The sequence below is a fragment of the Peromyscus maniculatus genome, chromosome 1 (genome assembly GCF_049852395.1).
Source record: "Peromyscus maniculatus bairdii isolate BWxNUB_F1_BW_parent chromosome 1, HU_Pman_BW_mat_3.1, whole genome shotgun sequence".
NCBI classification, from domain to species: Eukaryota; Metazoa; Chordata; class Mammalia; order Rodentia; family Cricetidae; genus Peromyscus; species Peromyscus maniculatus.
In genome coordinates, this window is record NC_134852.1 from 38,427,281 (window position 1) to 38,445,656 (window position 18,376).

The 18,376-nt window shown below is 50.7% G+C and overlaps 1 protein-coding gene across 2 annotated transcripts; it reads right to left on the minus strand.

Annotated features, from left to right (window-relative positions):
• Positions 1 to 163: 163 nt before the first annotated feature.
• Vsig10l (V-set and immunoglobulin domain containing 10 like) lies at positions 164 to 9,926 on the minus strand. 2 transcript variants are annotated; one of them, XM_016004760.3, is made up of 10 exons: positions 9,180 to 9,926; positions 8,268 to 9,086; positions 7,348 to 7,641; positions 6,945 to 7,229; positions 5,780 to 6,034; positions 4,669 to 4,947; positions 4,158 to 4,454; positions 3,639 to 3,752; positions 3,294 to 3,448; positions 164 to 2,031 (listed from the first exon to the last, which is right to left on the minus strand). In XM_016004760.3, exons 1-10 carry the CDS (start codon positions 9,217 to 9,219, stop codon positions 1,960 to 1,962), a joined length of 2,610 nt encoding a protein of 869 aa, XP_015860246.1. In that variant the 5' UTR covers positions 9,220 to 9,926; the 3' UTR covers positions 164 to 1,959. The 2 variants fall into 2 exon arrangements, with proteins under 2 accessions (XP_015860246.1, XP_076432871.1); XM_076576756.1 differs by having other exon boundaries at positions 3,294 to 3,388; positions 9,180 to 9,921.
• Between the last annotated feature and the right edge of the window lie 8,450 nt (positions 9,927 to 18,376).

Consider the following 18,376-nt stretch of genomic DNA (forward strand, 5'->3'; position numbering starts at 1 on the left):
AATCCCCAATGCCATTCCTACCTCTGCCTGTTAGGGAGGTGAACTCCAGTTGGCTTAAGCTGATCAACAGAGCCCATCCATGCTTGGCTCAGAGATGGGCACATGACCCAATGATGCTAACAAGAAGGCGCATTGTCTCCAGGAAGGGAGGCTCTTCTGCTGGTCAAGGGGGCTCAGTCTCAGAGCCTGAGCATGCAGTGTAGCTTTATTATGTGGAGGGGGGTCTTATGGGGGGTAGCAGTGAGGAAAGGGTAGAGCAGCTGGATCAAACCCTACCTGAAGCTCACTCACCCACACATAAGCAGTAAAGCCTGTGTTTGTATAAGCTAATTGGTATCATGCTTTCTGTTGGCAGTGATAAAAAAAATACAAAATCTTGATTTTTCTCCCCCTTTGTACATATAGTATTAGAGACTGAACCCAGTATTTAATCCTCGCTGGGAGATTCTAGACAGGAGCTCTACCCTGGAGCCACATTCTCATCTGTCACTGAGGGATTCTAGGTAGCTGCTCTACTATGGAACCACATGCCAAGTCCTTGGTGTTTTGAGACAAGGTCTCTCTCTGAAACACTGACCTTGAGCATGTGGTCTCCCTACCTCAGGCTCCCAAGTGTTTGTATTACCTTGGACCGTGATGCCTGGCTCTATGTGTTGCTGCTTTCAGCCTAAGATTCCTCACTGCTGCAGCTCTAAATTTCCCGTGAGCACTCTTGTTGAAAAAGGAAGACATAGCTTGCCAAGGATAGCAGCAACAGCCGCAGTTCTTCACGGGCACTCGAATATTCTATCAGTCCACAGTATTTATTGCATGCCTGCTGTGTGCCAGGCTCTGTTTCTGCTGGGATAATAGTGTGGTGTGTGCCTCACTGAGCTATCAGTCCAGAGAGGGAAACTTCCTGACATCTGTCATTGTACACTTACAGGACCGGAGGGAAGCTGGGGACTGTGGAACTTCACTCACATTGAAGGCGGGGGGGTGGGGGGGTGTCTTTCTGAGTGCCAGTGGCTACTTCTAGCCTTGATAAATCAATGACATGGGAAAGAGAAGTGTCCAGGCAGAGAGAACTCTAGGGACAAAGAGCTGGAGGCCAGGGGAAGTGCGGTTGACAGAAGGCCTACGGAGGAGTAGCCTTGGGAGGAGAAGTCACAGGGGTTGGCAGAGGCCAAACCACAGGCCTCAGAGGTTAGAATGCAGAGACTGAATGATGTCTAAACACTCTGTACAGCCGGAGAGAAATTTGAGAGAGAGGATAGAGAGAAGTCATGGTAGTGCATGGCTGCCATCTCAGCAGGAAGACTGGGGAGTGTGAGGCCAACCAGGTCTACGTTATGAGGTCCTTTCTCAAAAACAAACAAACAAACAAACAAACAAAAAACGACAGAAAGAAAGGTGTGTGTAGTGGCCCACGCCTGCAGTCCCAGCACTTGGGGGACTGGGGCCGGAGAATCATGAGGTCAGGGCCAGTCTGGGCTATCTAACAAGTCTGAAGCCAGCCTAGGCTCCATGAGACTCTGAGTCACAAAACAAAGCAAAAAGGAAATCAAGAGATGGGGGAGGAAGTGGGGCATGGGATGCGTGCATGATCTCATGTGGATGATGGGAGTCTCTGAAAGCTGAAGGGGTGAGGCCTGGAGGAGGCAGAAGGTAGCAGACTACTGCAGAAGCTGTGGCTGGGCTCCCCTTCCAGCTTAGAGCTAGAGCAGGCCCTCCATGTCAGAGGTTCTGAGTTTCTGCTAACCGCATTCGCCCTTCTGTAGGCGGCTCTCCTATCTATCCCCCGAGTCACACTGACGTTCTCAGATGCAAAAGTACAGGTTGAGTCTTCTGAGATAAGAGGGGGACAGGATGTCCCACCCTTAGAGTCCAATCCTCAGTCACAGTAGGCCTCATGCTGCTGGGACAAAGCAGGAAACTGTACCCCAAAACACTTCATGGAGAGTGGGCCACCAGCTTTTGTCATACCTGGGTGGCTGCCCGAACAGTCCATGGGCTGCCACCTGGACAGTAAGCTGGACTGGGGCTGATGACCTGGAAGAGAGACAGGGGAGGAGGCAACTTCAGGGGCAACATAAAATAAAAATAAATAAACCTTAAAGAAAACTAGTTGAGTCCCTTCTCCTTCCCCCTTCCTTTTATTTCTCTCTTTATTTTTTTTGTTTTGTTTTTAGTTTGTGGTTTTTTGTTTGTTTGTTTGTTTGTTTCTGTTTTTGTTTTTCTTTTCTGTCTGTCTGAGACAGGGTCCTGCTGTATCACCCAAGATAACCTTAAATTTGCAGTGATCCTCCGGCTCAGCTTTCCAGTCACTATGACTGCAGGTGTGGACCCTCCGTGTGCCAATGAAAACTGTTCAGCCACCCTTGGGAGAGCTAAGGCATTCAACAGCTCAACTTTTACAGGAAAACAAGGAAATACCATCTACCTCAGAGTTTAATAATGGAAGTCTGATAATTTCTATGGGAAACAGAAGTTGCATCTCACTCTACTTTGGAACATAAATTGGAATGTCTATTCTTTTGGTATACATAAGAGCTAAGCAGGAAGTCCAGTTATCGGTATTCAAAACAAAGCAAAGCATGAGGTGTGGGGCTGTAACTAGTGTCTGCCTGGAATACCTGGGTCCCATCCCCAGATCTGCATAAGCCAGGTGTGATGACTACTGAACATAAGAGGTAGAGGCTGGAGGATCCTAGTTATATAGCCTGGGATACATAGTCAGGCCCTGTTGCCAAGCAATCAAACAATATATAAATGGAACAATTTTTATCAACCTTTGTGTGCTGGCTAGTTTTATGTCATTGTGACACAGGCTAGAGTCATCTGAGAGATGGGAACTTCGATTGAGAAAATGCCTCCATAAGCTAGGGCTGCAGGCAAGTCTGTGGGGTAGATTCTTAATTAGTGATTAACCTGGGAAGGCCCAGTCCATTGTGGGTTCGGCTACCCCTGGGCTGGTGGTCCTGGGTTCTATAAGCAAGCAGACTGAGCAAGCCAGTAAGCAGCACCCCTCCATGACGTCTGTATCATCTCCTGCCCCCCGGGTTCCTGCCCTGTGGAAGTTACTGTCCTGACTTTCTATGATGAAGAACTGTGATTCAAAAGTGTAAGCCAAATAAACCTTTTCCTCTCCATGTTGTTTTGGTTATGGTGTTTCATCACGGCAATAGTAACCCTAACTAGGACACTTTATAAGTCATGAAGAAAGACACTAGAAAACACTAGAATTAGAATATCCTCCTCTTCCAGGAAGCTACGTGACCCCCATGGCAGGAGGAAACAACACCCACACTCACTTGTTGGGCCTTGACTGGGTGAGGGCTCTGCAGTTGGCTTTTGATGGGCAGTAGCCGTGGGGTCTGCACTGGGGTCAAATTCTGCATCTTTTTTCCTGGCGGGGTAAGCACAGGAGGCAAGGTCAGGGGGTGCTGCTTTTTCACAGAAGTCCTTCCTATGAGAGGATGACAGGAAACATGATTGATTGCTCCAACATGCCACCCTGGTCAGTAGGAATGGAAGCTGGTCCCGGAGGGAGAAAGGGCGATGGGACTGTTATTTAACGCATTGATTGCCATGCCTAAGCTTTGGCCTAGGAAAGCTGCAAGCTGGCCCCAGCTGCCTCTTCCTAGGTCCTCACTCACCTGGGAAATGCCTCAGGCAGCAGATACACAGGAGGAGAAGGCCAACCAGCAGCGCCAAGCCCAACAGAGAGCCAAGGACGATGCCAGCGATGGCCCCGGGACTCAGGGCAGAATCTGGAAGACACACACCATGAGACAAGGAAGCAGGATCCAGGGATGCAAATTAAGTTTTTCTGTACCCCCAACTCATCCTTCTCAGGAAGACCCATGAAATCCGATTTCAGTCCCTGGGACTGTCACGGCAAAAGGACAGAACCAACAGGGCTTTCTCTGAACTATACACACACACATCCTGTCACATGTACATAAATAAACTAACAATCAAATAAATAAAATTTAAAAAGAGACATGAGGGAAGACAGGCTTATTGTTTCAAGCCAACCAGGTAGTAGGACATTGTCACAGGAGCCCCCCGCCCCGCCCCCAACACTAACAGAAGCGGAGGGTCGATGTAAAACCTAAGAATGGCTGGTCAGCTGTTGAGAGGAAGGCAGGAAAAGGTACCACAGCCCAACTTACCCGCTTGGTAGACCCGGCTTTGAGATGGGGTCCCTGGCAGAGACCCCAAGATGGGCAAGATGCGAAAGGTCCAGGTCCCAGGGTTCCGAGAAGGGAGCGGCACGATGGCTGACCGTTCCTGAGGGCCCAGAACGAGCAGGGAGACCCAGTCTCTGCTCATGGTGACTCTATCCAGGTCAGAGCCGTCTGTCCATGCCTGGATGTGAAAGCCAGTGAGCAGGGTGCCTCGCTCCACATCCCAGGTGAGCACTGCGGCTTCTTGGGCTCTCTGCAGCCTCCATGAGGAAATGGAGGGCCCTGGAAAGGAAAGACGCTAGACACTGGGGATCTGGCGGGAGACAGTGAGGAGGGCTGGAACTGAGGGAGGAGGGCTATGATGTGGACCACTGGGTCTGAGGGAGAGGGCTAGGTTCTGGACCCCTGGGTCTGGGAAAGGACGGTTAGAGCGTGGACATCCGGGTCTGAGGGAGGAGGGCTGGTTTCTGAACGTCTGGGTTTGGCTGGAGCTCACCAGCAAGGGTGATCTGGTTGCCTCCAGCGCCCAGTGCGCTGCTGCATAGCACAGAGTAGTTCCCCAGGTCCCAATCCAGGTTGAAGTTGCTGATGAGGAGCTTCCGGCCATCCTGACTAAGCCGCAGTCGACCCCCACCTCCTGAAGCCAAGGGCCGTCCTTCCCGGGCCCAGGATGCTCTTGAGGGTGGGGGACAGCCAGTGACCTCCAGTGCTACCACCACATCCCCTAGTTCTGTCTCCTCCACTACTGACTGGAGCAGCACTTCCTGGGGGGCTTCTGTTGGTGGAAGAAGCCCAGTTAAGAGAAACAAGACCTTATTGAATGTGAATAACCAAGTTCTATGTCCTTTGTTAAAGCAAAAGGTGACAAATGTCCCCTCCTGCTCTGTGGCCAGAGGTCACATTCTGCATATTCATTCATTCATTCATTTTTGAGTTTTTCTTTTTTTTTCTTTCTTTGTTTGTTTGTTTTATCTATTGTGTGTGTCCACCACTGAAAGTATGCAGAGATCAGAGGACAATGGCTGCGAGTTGGCTCTAGCCATTCACCACTAGGGTTCTGGGGACCAAACCCAGGTCACCAGGCTTGGTGGCAAGTGCCTTTTCCCATTGTATCATCTCACCCACCCATTCATTCACTCTCCAGCTTCTTCGGCATACATTTACTGAACACATAGCATAGGATCCTAGGCTGGGAAACTCATTACTGTTAGCTATCTGTTACTTTTCTCTCTCTCTGGATACCTGGGAAGACGACAGGCCTTTTTCTGAGCCCAGGGGTTTGGGATGGAACACCCTGTTCCCGCTGGCTTCCCACCCTGAAGTACAGGACAAAACTTTGCTTCTCCTCCAGGTTCAAAGAAAAGTCAAGTTTGAGGTCTCAGGAAATGGCTTAGCAGATAAAGGCAATTGCCAGCAAGCCTGACGACCTGAGTTCTATCCCTGAGACTTACATGATGGAAGGAGAGACCCAACTCCCAAAGAAAGTGAAGTTTGGCTTTCAAAAAATAAGAAAAGTTCTCTTTGGTCCTTTCCTAAAAACCCCAAAGGACTAAAGAAAAAGTCACCCACTTCCCTTAAAGATAGCAAGGAGGCCCAGCCCCTCTCACCCGGGATGATCGTGCAGGTGCGTGTCGCCACCAGGTGGCGGGCCATACAGGTGACTGCGACGCCGCTGAGCTCAGGGCGGGCGGGGACAGCCACCACGAGTGCAGATGGCACCGGCCCTGCACGGACGCCTTCGGGGAGACCCTGGAACTGCAGAGAGGCGGCAGGGACCCCACCGGGCCAGGAGCAGCGAAAGCGGAGGCTCCGGTCCGCGGGACCCCCTTCCACTGAGCATTGTGGAGCCCCGGGGGGCAGATCTGCCACGGAGGAGAGATCATCCAGCCTCAGTCCTTTCATCTTCTCCAGTTCCACCACCATGCGGGATGCCCCACTCCTTCTCTAGGTTTCTCTCCGCCTCTTTTCCTCGATAGCTCCGCCCTCCCGCGTGCACTGACCCCTTTGTGACTCCCTCCCTCTGCCTTTGCAGATAACTTCAACCTTTGCTGATCCTACTTACCAGCCTAGGTAGCTCATCCCTTCTCTTTCGAATCTAGCTCTGCCATTTAACTTCGCTGCTCACTAGATTGGGAATCCTCTCTCAGGACCGCCCACCCTCTCCTCCTGCTGGCTCTTCTCCTTCTCCTTGGTATCCTCACCCCTTCAACCGGCAATCTGCACACCCGTGGGCCCCAGCCTAAGCACGTGTATCCTTGTGCCACTTTGTCCCACCCATTAGCAACTGGTGGGTGTTCTACTCTCAGATATCCCTCCTCCTACCATCCACGCCCACCTAGGTTGTCTCTCCTCCTCCCGCTGGACAAGCCCTTTGCCCCGTCCCACCATTACGTTTCTGCTCTGCCCTGATGATGGCGCTCCTCTCCAGGTTGTCCCACCTCACGAATGTCCCTGTCTGTACCTTCCTGCCTAGCTTTACTCTTTCCCTGGTGGCCATGCTTACTTGAGGTTTTCTCAGAAACTGCTTACTAGCTCCTCCCCTTCCTGAAAGTCACGCCCATCAACAGCTATTCCCCATTCCTCTCTGCTAGCTCGGCTTCTTCTCCAGCAGCCGCGCCCACCCTCACTGTCCCAGCTCCTCCTTGTTGGATCCTCCCCCTCTGGAGGGCACGCCTCCTACTCTTCCCTTCTCATTGCGGTCTCCTCCCTGCCCTGACACCCCAGCCTCCACGTGCTTCCGCTCTCCCTGCTGGATGGACCCACAGCTCTTACCCGCCACAGTGAGGTTGAGCACCGAACGCCTGCGGCGGCCGGTGCGGGGGTTCGCAGCGATGCAGGCGTAAGCGCCGGCGTGGCCTGGCCCCACCGACGGCAGCAGGAGGCGAGGCCCCGCAGGCACTGCGGCCTCTGTGGGGTCTGCCAGACTCCATGCAATGTCCGCAGGCGGCCGCGAGGGGGCCGAGCAGTGCAAGGTGACATTGCTGCCCGCAGTAACGTAGAGCTCAGGAACGGCATCGCGGTCGGAGAAGACCTTGATGACCGGAGCATCCGGGCCGTCTTAAGTGGGGGGCGAGACAAGGAGGAGGGGAACTGTAAAGGAGTCACAGACCCTGAGCCCACTTCTCCCCGGGGACTCAAGACTCGAATCCTCACTGGAGACACGCCCCGCACTCACAGAAGACACTGACGTCAGCTGCAGCCTCGGTGTGGCCAAAGGGGCTGCGGACACGGCAGGTGTACCGGGCGTGGTCGCTGCGTACCGGACGTGAGATGAGCAGCTGGTCCCGTTCTGCGCGGATGCGAGGTGGCTCTGCGCCTTCAGGGCCTGGGGTCTCCAGGGCACGTCCGTCTCTGCTCCAACTTAGCTCCCCACTACCTGGATTCCACCCTACGCAGCGCAGACTCAGCTCGGCTGCCCCCTCCTCTGTCTCTGGAGCCCTGGGCTGTACCGACAACTGGGGTAAGGGCTCTGGAGATCCAGAACGGGCTCTGATGAGTCGGAGAGTCCATACACCAGAACTCCCTCCCTGTGCCCCAAGCCCTCCTCAGCCCTTCCTCGCTCCCCTAACTGCACCAGGAGTTCGAGCTGTCAGCCCTCCTCCCTCAAATTAAAGACCCCAGTCCTCCTCCCTCCGATCTAGAGATGTAGACCTCAGACTTGGGTGTCCAAACTCCAATCCTATTCCATCAGTCCCAGGAGTCCAGACTCCAGCCCTCTTTCAGACCCAGTGGTCCAGACCCCAATCTTATCCCTCAGTCCCAGAGATTCAGACCCCAGTCCTCCTCCCTGAGACCCAGGGGTCCAGACTTCAATCCTCCTTCAGACCCAGGACTCCAGACCACAGGTCTCTTCCCCTAGCCCTCCTCCCTTAGATCCAGGGGTCTAGGCTTCAGGCCTCTGTTCTCAGACTTAGGAGTCCAGACCCAGACCTCCTCCCTCAGACAAGGTGGGGTCTGGTCCCTGTCTTGGCGCCTATCCCCACTCCCAGGCTCTTTCCCTGGGAAGGAAGCATATTTACACGGCCAGCTTTGCGCAGATGTCTGTGAGGAGAGCAGACTCTGCAGCTTGTGCTCGGCACCTCAGGGCCCACTTACCATATACACCCACCGTGAACTCCCGAATCTGTTGGGAGACTCCTCCTCTGATGATCTCAACTGTGTACACGCCTGCATCATCCAGCCGTGCAGAGGTGAGCTCCAGACCCCCTCGAATCTGGTCAAACCTCAAGCGGGCTTGATGCACGGGGTCCAGACTGATCAGTGGAGCTTGTGACCCCAGGCCCCCAGCTGCCAGTACCTTGGAGCCCCGGCGCCAGACCACCAGAGGGGCAGGAGGCCTGGGGCTGGGGACTGGAGTCAGAGGGAGCTTGATGGTGGTTCCCACTAGCACAGCAAGGGGTCCCCCCACCTGCTGGGGGACACTTGCAGCCTGGTAAGTCTCCAAAGAAACTTTGGATTCAGGGTTCTGGGCAGAAAGTTCAAGATTGTGATGCTCCAGGGGTGGCTTTGAACCTGGGGCCTTGCTGGGTACTTTGGTGCCTGGGACTTGAACAGAGAAGGAAGGCCCGGGGTCTTTAGCAGGATCTTGAGAATTGAAACCATCAAAAGCCACTTGGGAAGCAGGGATTTTAGAGGAGGTGACATCAGGATTCAGATATTGTCCCCCAGAAGACACATTAGTCCAGAATGACCCAGGAACATGGCTTGAATTCAGCCCCCGAGGAAACCAGTTGGAATCAGGGATTCCAGCAGAGGCTTCTGACCCTGGAGGCTGATCTGGAAAGTTCTGGCTGGGGCGCTGGCTGGAGACTTTTGAAACCAAGTCCTGAGAAGAGCCCCCTGAGTCTGAGGAGGAGGCAGAGGGTCGTTGAGGTCTAGAAGCTGGCTGGAGGGCGAGGATCCCTGCTCCGAATGCTGCAGAGGAGAGGAGGGGGGGGGGGGCAGCATTGAGAGACTGCTAGGGAGCAGGCTGCTGGGGGTGGGGGGCGGGGGGCACAGGGAACTTACCCAGGAGCAGCGAGAGCAGCAGAGTCCACGGGAGGCCCATGGTGATGGTCGCACTCTGGAAAGGACACTACGCCGAGATCCACAGCTTGCATCGTCCCAGGTCTGACAAGTCCAGCAGGAATGGCAGCTTAGCTTCCTGGGTGGGGAAGGAAGACAGACCTGTGGGAGGTGCCAGGGTCCCCTGGCATGATATAGTGGCTAAGTGACCCACCCCACCCTTCGTGTCCATCAGAAGATGTATGGAGAGGCCTAGAATGATCCTCCACTCCTCACCCTGAGGGGAAGGTGGACTCTCAGCTGGAACTGTGGACACCATGCAGGAAGACTTCCTTCAGGAGTGTCTAAGAAATCAAAGCCCTTCCTGTGAACTCCCTGCCTGGCTCAGGTTTCTTGCTTTCCACTCTGTCTTACCTGAAGCTTCTTCTCTGACCTTTTCTTCTCTGACCCTTTCTGTGACTCCCTGATGTCCTCAGAATCAAGTCTGCAGTTGATGTCTCTGTCGAGACCATCTCCCCGAGACCCAGAACTCAATTTCCATTGCCCAGCACCTGCTACACTCAGCATCTCCCCTCTGACCAATACTTTTGGGATGGCTCCATCATCTGTGCAAAGGCTGGGGACCCTTCCCACCGGCTTCCCCTCGGCACTGCCATCAATCTCTGACGCTACCTAGATTCCTCTCCCCATTTTCTCCTCTTGGTGCCTACTGCTCAGACCTTATCATCTTCGCCTACATCCCCCACCTACTTCCTGCAATCTCCTACTCTGGTTAGGACCCCTCCCTGGCCAGCTGACCCTTCCCTCCGTGTGACAGCTTTCCCTGGCTCCACAGCATCCTCTGCAGACATTCTTACAGGCAGGCCCCACCCACTTCTCTGCACTCCATCCCTTATCCCCCTGAACATGGTGCTCTTCTGATGGGTGCTCACCTCCCAGCCTTTGCAAGCAGTCTTTTCCTCTACCTGGAATGCTCTTTCCCTCTCCAGTCAGTGCCTCATAACTGGTCCTTCAGGTCTCACCTCATTAATAGCTACAATAATAATGACAACCTAAGTTCAGCCAGGAACTATGCTAAATTCTATCTGTGCGTTATCATCAGGATGATTTCTTCTGAATGTCCTGAGCAGAATGTTTGGTCCTCATTTGCCAGGCCAAGAGATAAGGATGCAGAGAGGTCATATTTCCTGTGGGAGGTTACACAGCCAGGAGGAGAGGCTGGTCAGACTGCTTAGTCCTTCAGAAAGCTTTCCTAATCCCCCTTGATAGGCTTCAGGCCTCTGCTCAGTTCTGAACCTATAAGACTTAGTATAGTGCTCACAGTGCTGGTGGGAGGCCTGGTCTGAATGCACCGAGCATGCTCTATGTATCACATACAGCTCTTTGCTATGTCAGAAAACTGAAAAAAAAAAAAATATTGTTTTGTTGGGCATGGTGGCACACGCCTTTAATCCCAGCACTTGGGACGTAGAGGCAGGCAGACCTCAGTGAGTTCGAAGCTATCCTGGAGTTCCAGGACAGTAGAGAGACCTTGTATCAAAACAAACAAACAAACAAAAACAAATAAATAAATTAATAATAATAATAATAATAATAATGTTGATGTTTTAATTTATTCTTTGAGAATTTAATATATTTTTATATCTTTTCCTGTCTCCAACTTCTTCTAGATCTTTTCCAACCTTCTTACTCACTCATCTTCATATTCTTTCTCTTTCATAAAATAAAGTAAAATAAACTAAAATATAGCACGGAGTCCATTTTGTGTTGGCTGACTATGCTTGACCATGGGGCCTGGGATATGGTTGGTATATACAGTGTTGTACCATTGAAGAAGACTGATTTTTCCCTCTCCAGGTCATCAATTTCAAATAGCTTCTTGGCTAGGGGTAAAGATTTGTGTCCATTTCCTATTATCCGTGCAGGGATTTTGCCTGGCTTGAACTTGGACAGGTCTTTGTGCATACCGTTCACAGTCTCTTGGGGTTCATATGTGCATCAGTCCTGTTGTGCCTGGAAAATGCTGCTTCTTTGGAGTCATCCACCACTTTTTGCTCTTACAGTCCTTGCACCCCCTCTTCTGAACAGATCCTTGAGCATTAAGAGGAGGGGTGTGATATACATTTCCCATTTAGATAAACGGATAATGAAAATACATTTACACATTGGAAGACAATTCAGCTGCTCAGAAAAATGAATTTATGAAAGTTGTAGGTGTTAAAAATGATAAGCGGCACTAGTTACTGTTCGGAAAGGTCATGTGGCATGAACCACGACAAAATCCAGTATAAGAGCTTTATTAGGAGGAGGGGCCTGGGGAAGAGGAGGAGGGGCCTGGGGAAGAAGCACATGCCGAGAGCAGGGGGGGGGGGGACGACAGAGCAGAGAGGAGGGGGGGTCTGTCTGGCTCTAAGGATTCCTGTGCACATGTGCAGGTAGGCATACAGAGCTACACCACATGCACTGATTTGATTGCATGACCACGCTGTGCACACGTAATCACCAGCGTGCACTGATGACGTAAGATGCAAGACCCCTTGCTTAGCTCCTGTACCAGGCATGTGCAGTCATGTAGCTGGTGTGGGTGCAGAATCCTAACAGTAAGTAAATGAAGGGAGCTGGAAACAGTCATCCTGAGTGAGGTAGCCCAGCAAGACAAACAGTGTATGTTTTCCGTCGTATGTGGATGCCAGCTTTTAAGCTTTAGCCGTGTGCTTCTCACTTGACCTTTTAAGTTCCATGGGGAGCTGTCACTCCATCCAGAACTTGAGAGTCTGAAACAAGAGGACATCCTGTTCCAAGTTCAAAAGTTCAAAGCCTGCCTGTGCTACAGGCCAGGGTGGGCAATTTAGTGAAACACTCAAAGAGAGGCCTGGGATGTGGCTGGGTGATATAGTGCTGGCCTAGCACGAACTGCTTGAAGGGCAATGTGTGTGGCTCAGAGGTAGAACCCTGCCTAGAACCCACTATTGAGGAGCTGGGGGTGTGGCTCAGTGGTAGAGCCACTTACATGGCTATTCCTAGCAAGTGTAAGACTCTTGAATTCAATCCCCAGAACTAAACCCAAACAGATAAACACATGGAGCTAGCTTGGTAGCACACACCTGAAATTCCAGCACTTAGGAGGCAGAGGACAAGCCTGGGCTACATAGCAAGTTTCAGGTCAGCCTGGGATAATACTCTTGCGGGCCGCAAGAATATATTATAGAGATTCAGCTGTGTATTAAAGGGTCTGTCAAAAGGCAAGCCATTTATTATGGAATATTTGGTGTTATCCAGTTTTTAATATTTCAGCTGTCTTCTGCTATGAAATTCTTGCATGCCGAAATACTATAGACCATTTGGCAAACAGCTAAACTTCACAGACCTGCTTAACTTCTAGGCAACTAACTCCTCCTCCCCAAGCCTAGGAGACAAGCAGACTGCTAGACACATAGCTTTGTTTCTTGTGCAAATGAAGCTCAGAACATCTACCCCCTTCCTTGCCTAGGGGCATGGCAGAGAGACTGACGGAGGACAATAGTGCTTTTTGCATAACCAGGTGCAGTAAAGACTGGAGTGGAATTCCAGAGGCAGACACAGAACCGCTAGCCAGAGAGAAAAGAGGAAGACAGAGGTTCTGTAGAGGGTAAAGCAGATCTCTTGGAGAGTTTATCAGGGCCAGGGGTAAGGAGCCAGGGAGGATATAGATGGAGGGCGAAGGAACAGAGGACAAAGATCAGGTCAAAAGCATAGGAGCTCACTAAAACTATGAGGACAAGAAAACTGGGCACAGAGAGGAGCTGAATGGAAGAACAGAGCTGAAACTGTAGATAGAATTGACCTAGAAGAATCAAGTGAATGGACTAAAGAACTCAATGTGTTTAGATTCATTTGCTATCCCTCAGATTAAAATCCTTAGCTGCTTGTAGCATCTGTTCTGGACCTGATAGAAATCTCGAGGCAGAAGGAGGGAATTCGTTATAATACTAAGGCCCTATCTCACCACCAACAATAATATAAATATAAATAAAAGAGGTAAGAGAAAAAGGAATGGGAAAGTAGGGTTTCTCCTCCATCCTCAGATCTAATAAGTTCCGTGGTAGCTATGCCCAGAGGACTTAGCCGAAGTTCCCAGACCACTTTCAGAATTGTTGCAGTGCACTTTGCTGTGTGGTAAAACAACCCTTGCAACACAGCTGCTTTTGCTGTGGAGCAGCCCCTTGGGGAGGAGTCATGGCTGTTGGCCCACAGCCTTGGCTGAGGCCCTAGGCAACTGTTAGCTTGGGTCAAGAGCTCCAGCTTGCCAAGCATTTATTTCACTGCATGCCTATAACCTCAGCATTGGAAGAGACTGAGGTTGGAGGAACTTGAGTCTGAAGCCTGCCTGGCTTATATAGGAAGACCCTGACTCCACAAAGGGGGTTAGGTGGGAATGGAGAGATGGATCAGAGGTTAAGAGCACTTGCTGCTTTTTCAGAGGACCTGGGTTCAATTCCCAGTACCCACATGGTAGCTCACAACCATCTGTAACTCCAGTTCCAGGGAATACAGTGTTCTCTTCTAGCCTGTGGTAACTGCATGCATGTATGTGGCACACAGACACACAGACACATCAAATTTAAAAATAAGTATGTTGCTTTTAAATAAGTGGCGCTGTTACCATGCAAGAAAGGTCAAGAGGCACGACAAAACCTAGTATCAGAGCTTTGGGGGGGGGGGCAGAGGAGAGCATGGCCAGGCCTGTTGGAAAGACATGTAAGAAGTGAGCGAGGGGGTACGAGGAGAGAGCAGAAGAAAGAGGAGGAGTCTGTGACTGGCTTTTTAAGGATTCCTCGCCTTGCACATGTGCATGTGGGCTGATGGAGCTACACCACACATGCGCAAATTGCGTGACTGAGTTGCGTCCATTGTGTGTAGGATGTAAGACCCTAGTTACTGAACTGTGCATGTGTGGTCATATAGCTGGAGGAGTGGTTGGAATCCTAACAAAGTAATCAAACGTCTTTTTGAGATAGGGTCTCTGTAACCCTGACTATACTGGAACTCAACATGTAGACCAGGCTGGCCTCAAAATCACAGAGATCCACTCTGTCTCCTGAGTGCTGGGATTAAAGGAGTGCACCACTACACCCAGTAATAAATCTATTTTAAAAAGAGGATTTGGCATAGGTTAGTGTTGCTTTCACTTGGCCAGAGAAGCCTTTCTGCAATGAACAGCAGTTAATGCAGAGACTCATAACTGGTCACAGTGCTGAGATGAAGTGAGTTTTTTTCCAACATAATATTTTTGTTGATTATTTGGGAATTTTACACAATGTATCCTGACCACACTCACTTCCCAGTCTTCCCAGGTCCACCCTCAACTTGTGGCCTCCCCCCAAAAAAGAAGAGAAAGAAAGAAGAAAAAAGAAAAAAAATACACCAAGCCCAATTTGTGTTGCCCTATGCTCATTGAAGCGTGGTCAGACTCCGCGTTGCCAGCCCCTTAGTGAAAATGAGTCCTTCCCCACCCCACCAGCCATCAACTGTGAAGAGCTACACTCCAGCGTCCCTATCACAAGTTTAAGGGCTCTCTCCAATGGCTTCCTGTCTAGACTGCTTCTTTTTGAAGGGAAGGGGGTTGTCACAGAGGCCTTCAATGTCTCTCATTCTCAACTCTGAGGCTGCAGTCATTAATACCACTGCAACAGAAGCTTTTGCCCTTTACAGTCAGCAGTAGCACGGATCATGGACTTCCACATGGTTTCTGGCAACAGCATAGACCACAGACATCAACATGGCCCTTGGCAGCAGCACAGGCCTGTTGTGGAATATTATTTTAACTGGGCAAACATTTGTTTATGCTACATTTGTTTAATTATGAAAAGACATGTTGCTGTTTTACCTTGCCTAAGGTACATGATTGGTCTAATAAAAAGATGAACAACCAATAGCTAGGCAGGAGAGGAATAAGCAGGGCTGGCAGGCAGAGAGAGTAAGTAGGAGGAGAAATCTAGCTCAAGAGAGAAGAAAGAAGAGGAGAAAGTGGGACACACCCAGGGCCAGAATCCAGGCAGCTGCCAGACAGACAGACATAGAGGTAGCAGCAAAGTAAGATATACAGAAAGAAAGAAGGTAAAAAGCCGCAATGCAAAATGTAGATGAAGAGAAACAGGTTAAGTTAAAAATAATAATAATACAGCTAGCCAGAAACGAGCATAAGCTAAGGTCAAGCATTCATAACTAATAAATCTCCAAGTCATGATTTGGGAGCTGGTTGGTGGCTCAAAAGAAAGTATGGTGCTCAGGCCTCATACACATGGCCTTCAGTGGTAACACAGATCATAGACATCCACAGGGCCTCCAGCAGCAACAGGGAACACAGACCTCAACATGGTCCCTAGTGGTAGCACTGACCACAGACTTCAATACAGCCACCGGGCTGAAGCATGGACCACGGACAACATAGCCCTTGGCAGCAGCATGGGTCACAGACATCAACATGGTCTCAGGCAGCAGCACAGGCCATGACCATCAACATGGCCTTCAGTGGTAACATGAACCATGCCCATCAACATGGCATTCAGTGGTAACATGAGCCATGACCATCAACATGGCCCATGGTAGCAACACAGACCACAGACCCCAACATGGCCTCCAGCAGCACATGGACCATGGAGGTTTTCCAAGAAGGTCTAATCCAGAAAATGAACTGTTCTCCATCTCCAACATCCTGTCCTTGCTCTAGCCAGGATGATCATATGGCTGGGCAGCACATTCGGGGCCAGAGCCTGCTGCACACCACCCCGGGCCCTACTTGGCAACGACATGCTCCCCTGATCAGCAACTACACTCTCCCACCTGTCTCGTCTCTAGTTCTACCTCTTGCTGCACACAAGCCTATCCATTCAGCCATCTTTCCCACCTCTCCATCACACATTTGTTTACTGAAGTGGCATTGCAAACTACATATATATATTTTTTCCTCCCAAACGGCTTTACATGCAAATACTTACTGCAATGAGTCATGGTCTGGTTCAAGGTTTCTAGTTTCTAAAGAACTATAAACACTGGCTTATCATTGAGAATTGTCTCAGATATCCTGTTGCTGCCCAGAGTCAGGGTGACCTTGAGGCTTCACAGGGCATCTGGGGATAGGATTCTTAAGAGTTCCAGGCCACTGTACACCTTCCTGTCCTTGGTGCCAGCTGCCCTGTGGCTCATCGGGTACAACCTTTGTGCTTGCAACCCATGGTTGGTGCTGCAGCTTGCCATCTCCTCTACCCAGCAGGGTGAGCAGCATGGATTGCAGCAGCATTGGCTTCATGCTGTGGGCCAGCCCATGGGCCTAGAACTGGCCATATTCGGTAACGACATGCTTTTGTATCAGCTCTAGGCTGCTACACACAGTGGCTCCATGCCGCAGGTCAGCCTGCTGGCCCAAGACAGTGGTATTCAGTAATAACATGTTCTTGTCTGCTGCAGCCATGCTCCCATACCCTTCACGGCCATGTCTCTAGTTTTGCCATTCTCCACCGCATGCACAGCTCTGCTCCTCCATCTTCCCTTCCAATTTTTAAAAGTATCTTCCCATAAGCCCTGCCTGTTAGAAAGAATCTAACAGCTGGAGGAGGGAGCAAGTGCTGTGAAATTAGTAGCTATGGTTATCTGCACAAGAATTAGCCAACAAGATCAGTCCACACATTACAGCAGACAGGACTGATTATAATGAGTGGGCTACAAAAATAATTAAAAAATAAGAGGATGCGAAGATAGGCGGGGACATACTTGAGGAGACGGGGTCTCACTATGTAGCTCTGGCTGTTCTGGAACTTGGGATATAGACTAGGCTGGCCTTGAACTCACAGAGATCTGTCTGTCTCCACCTCTGCCTCCCCAGGGTTAGGATTTAATGCCTGTACCACCATGCCTGGCAAGATAGATCGTATACATCTATGGAATGTTCAAAAAATAAATCAAAGATATTCTAGGTTTGGAGAGACGGCAGAGGCTGAGTGGTTACTTCTGCTCTCGCTGAGGACCTAAGTTCTCTTGCCAGCACCTGCCAGGGGTTCATAGCCACCTGTAACTCTAACTCCAGTGGATCCTTTGTCTCTGGCTTCCAGAGGCACATTTAATCACATACACACACCCTCGTGCCATACACACACATATATACACATAAATAAAGGGTTCCGGCAGCTTGGTGATTACAGCGCAGAGAGAGAGAGAGCTGCCACACACAGTCAAACTACAGATTTATGAGCAAACTAAGGTTAATGCTGGTTAAGCCATGGAACATTGGAGTGACTGACTGGTCATGCCATAAAAAGCAACCTGTATTCACAGCTATTGTTGTTATTCTAATCCCACCTGATGAGCTTTGACTCAAAGGACATCTGCGTCAGGACCCTGGAGCTAGAAAGCAGCCAGAGGTGGGGTCTGAACTCTAGGCCTAGAGACACAGAACCCATCCTCTTAACTATGACACCGTGCTGTCCCCATGTGCTCTGGTCTGCCAGGGACAGCTTGGTAAGGATGAGTGTGAGGACAGAGTCTCTGTATCTGACTGTGGGGCCCTGACCTCTTCATCTCACCTAAGAATTTGGTTTGTTGTTTTGTTTTTGCACTATGAGGCCCATATTGGCCTCAAACTCATGGCATTCCTCCTGCCTCGGCCTCCCGGGTGCTGGGATTCTGGCCAATAGCCACTATGTTTGACTTGGTTTGATTCTTCCATTGCTGGTCTCTTGCATGCTAGGCAAGTGCTCTGCCACTGAACGACATGCCCAGCCCACAAGTCTTCTTGGCCTATGCGTCCCTCAGCAGACAAGACTCTAGCCTCATTCCTTTTTGGGTGCCAAGTCTCGGTAGGGATCTGTCTGCCTAGACAGCAGACTGCCCAAATCCGCTGGAGCTAGGAGCCCTTGTCTCCCTGATATTCTTCCAGCACTCATGTGGACTCCATCTTTGGGACGGTTCTCTGACCCCATCAGCCAGGCTAGAAATCTCACATGAGACCCCAAGGCCAGAGTGCCTCCCCACCCAGCCTTCATCAACCTGTACTGCAGTCGCTTCCACCAGCTTCCTTTACAGTGAAGTCAATGGTGGGGATGTGACTCAGAGGCTCACTCCTCAGCCTCACCCTGCACAGGGCCTGTCACATGGAAGATTTAGGCAGATGTTTGGTGAGTGAATCAAACAATGGACATCCACAGAATGAGGAAACAGAGGCAGTG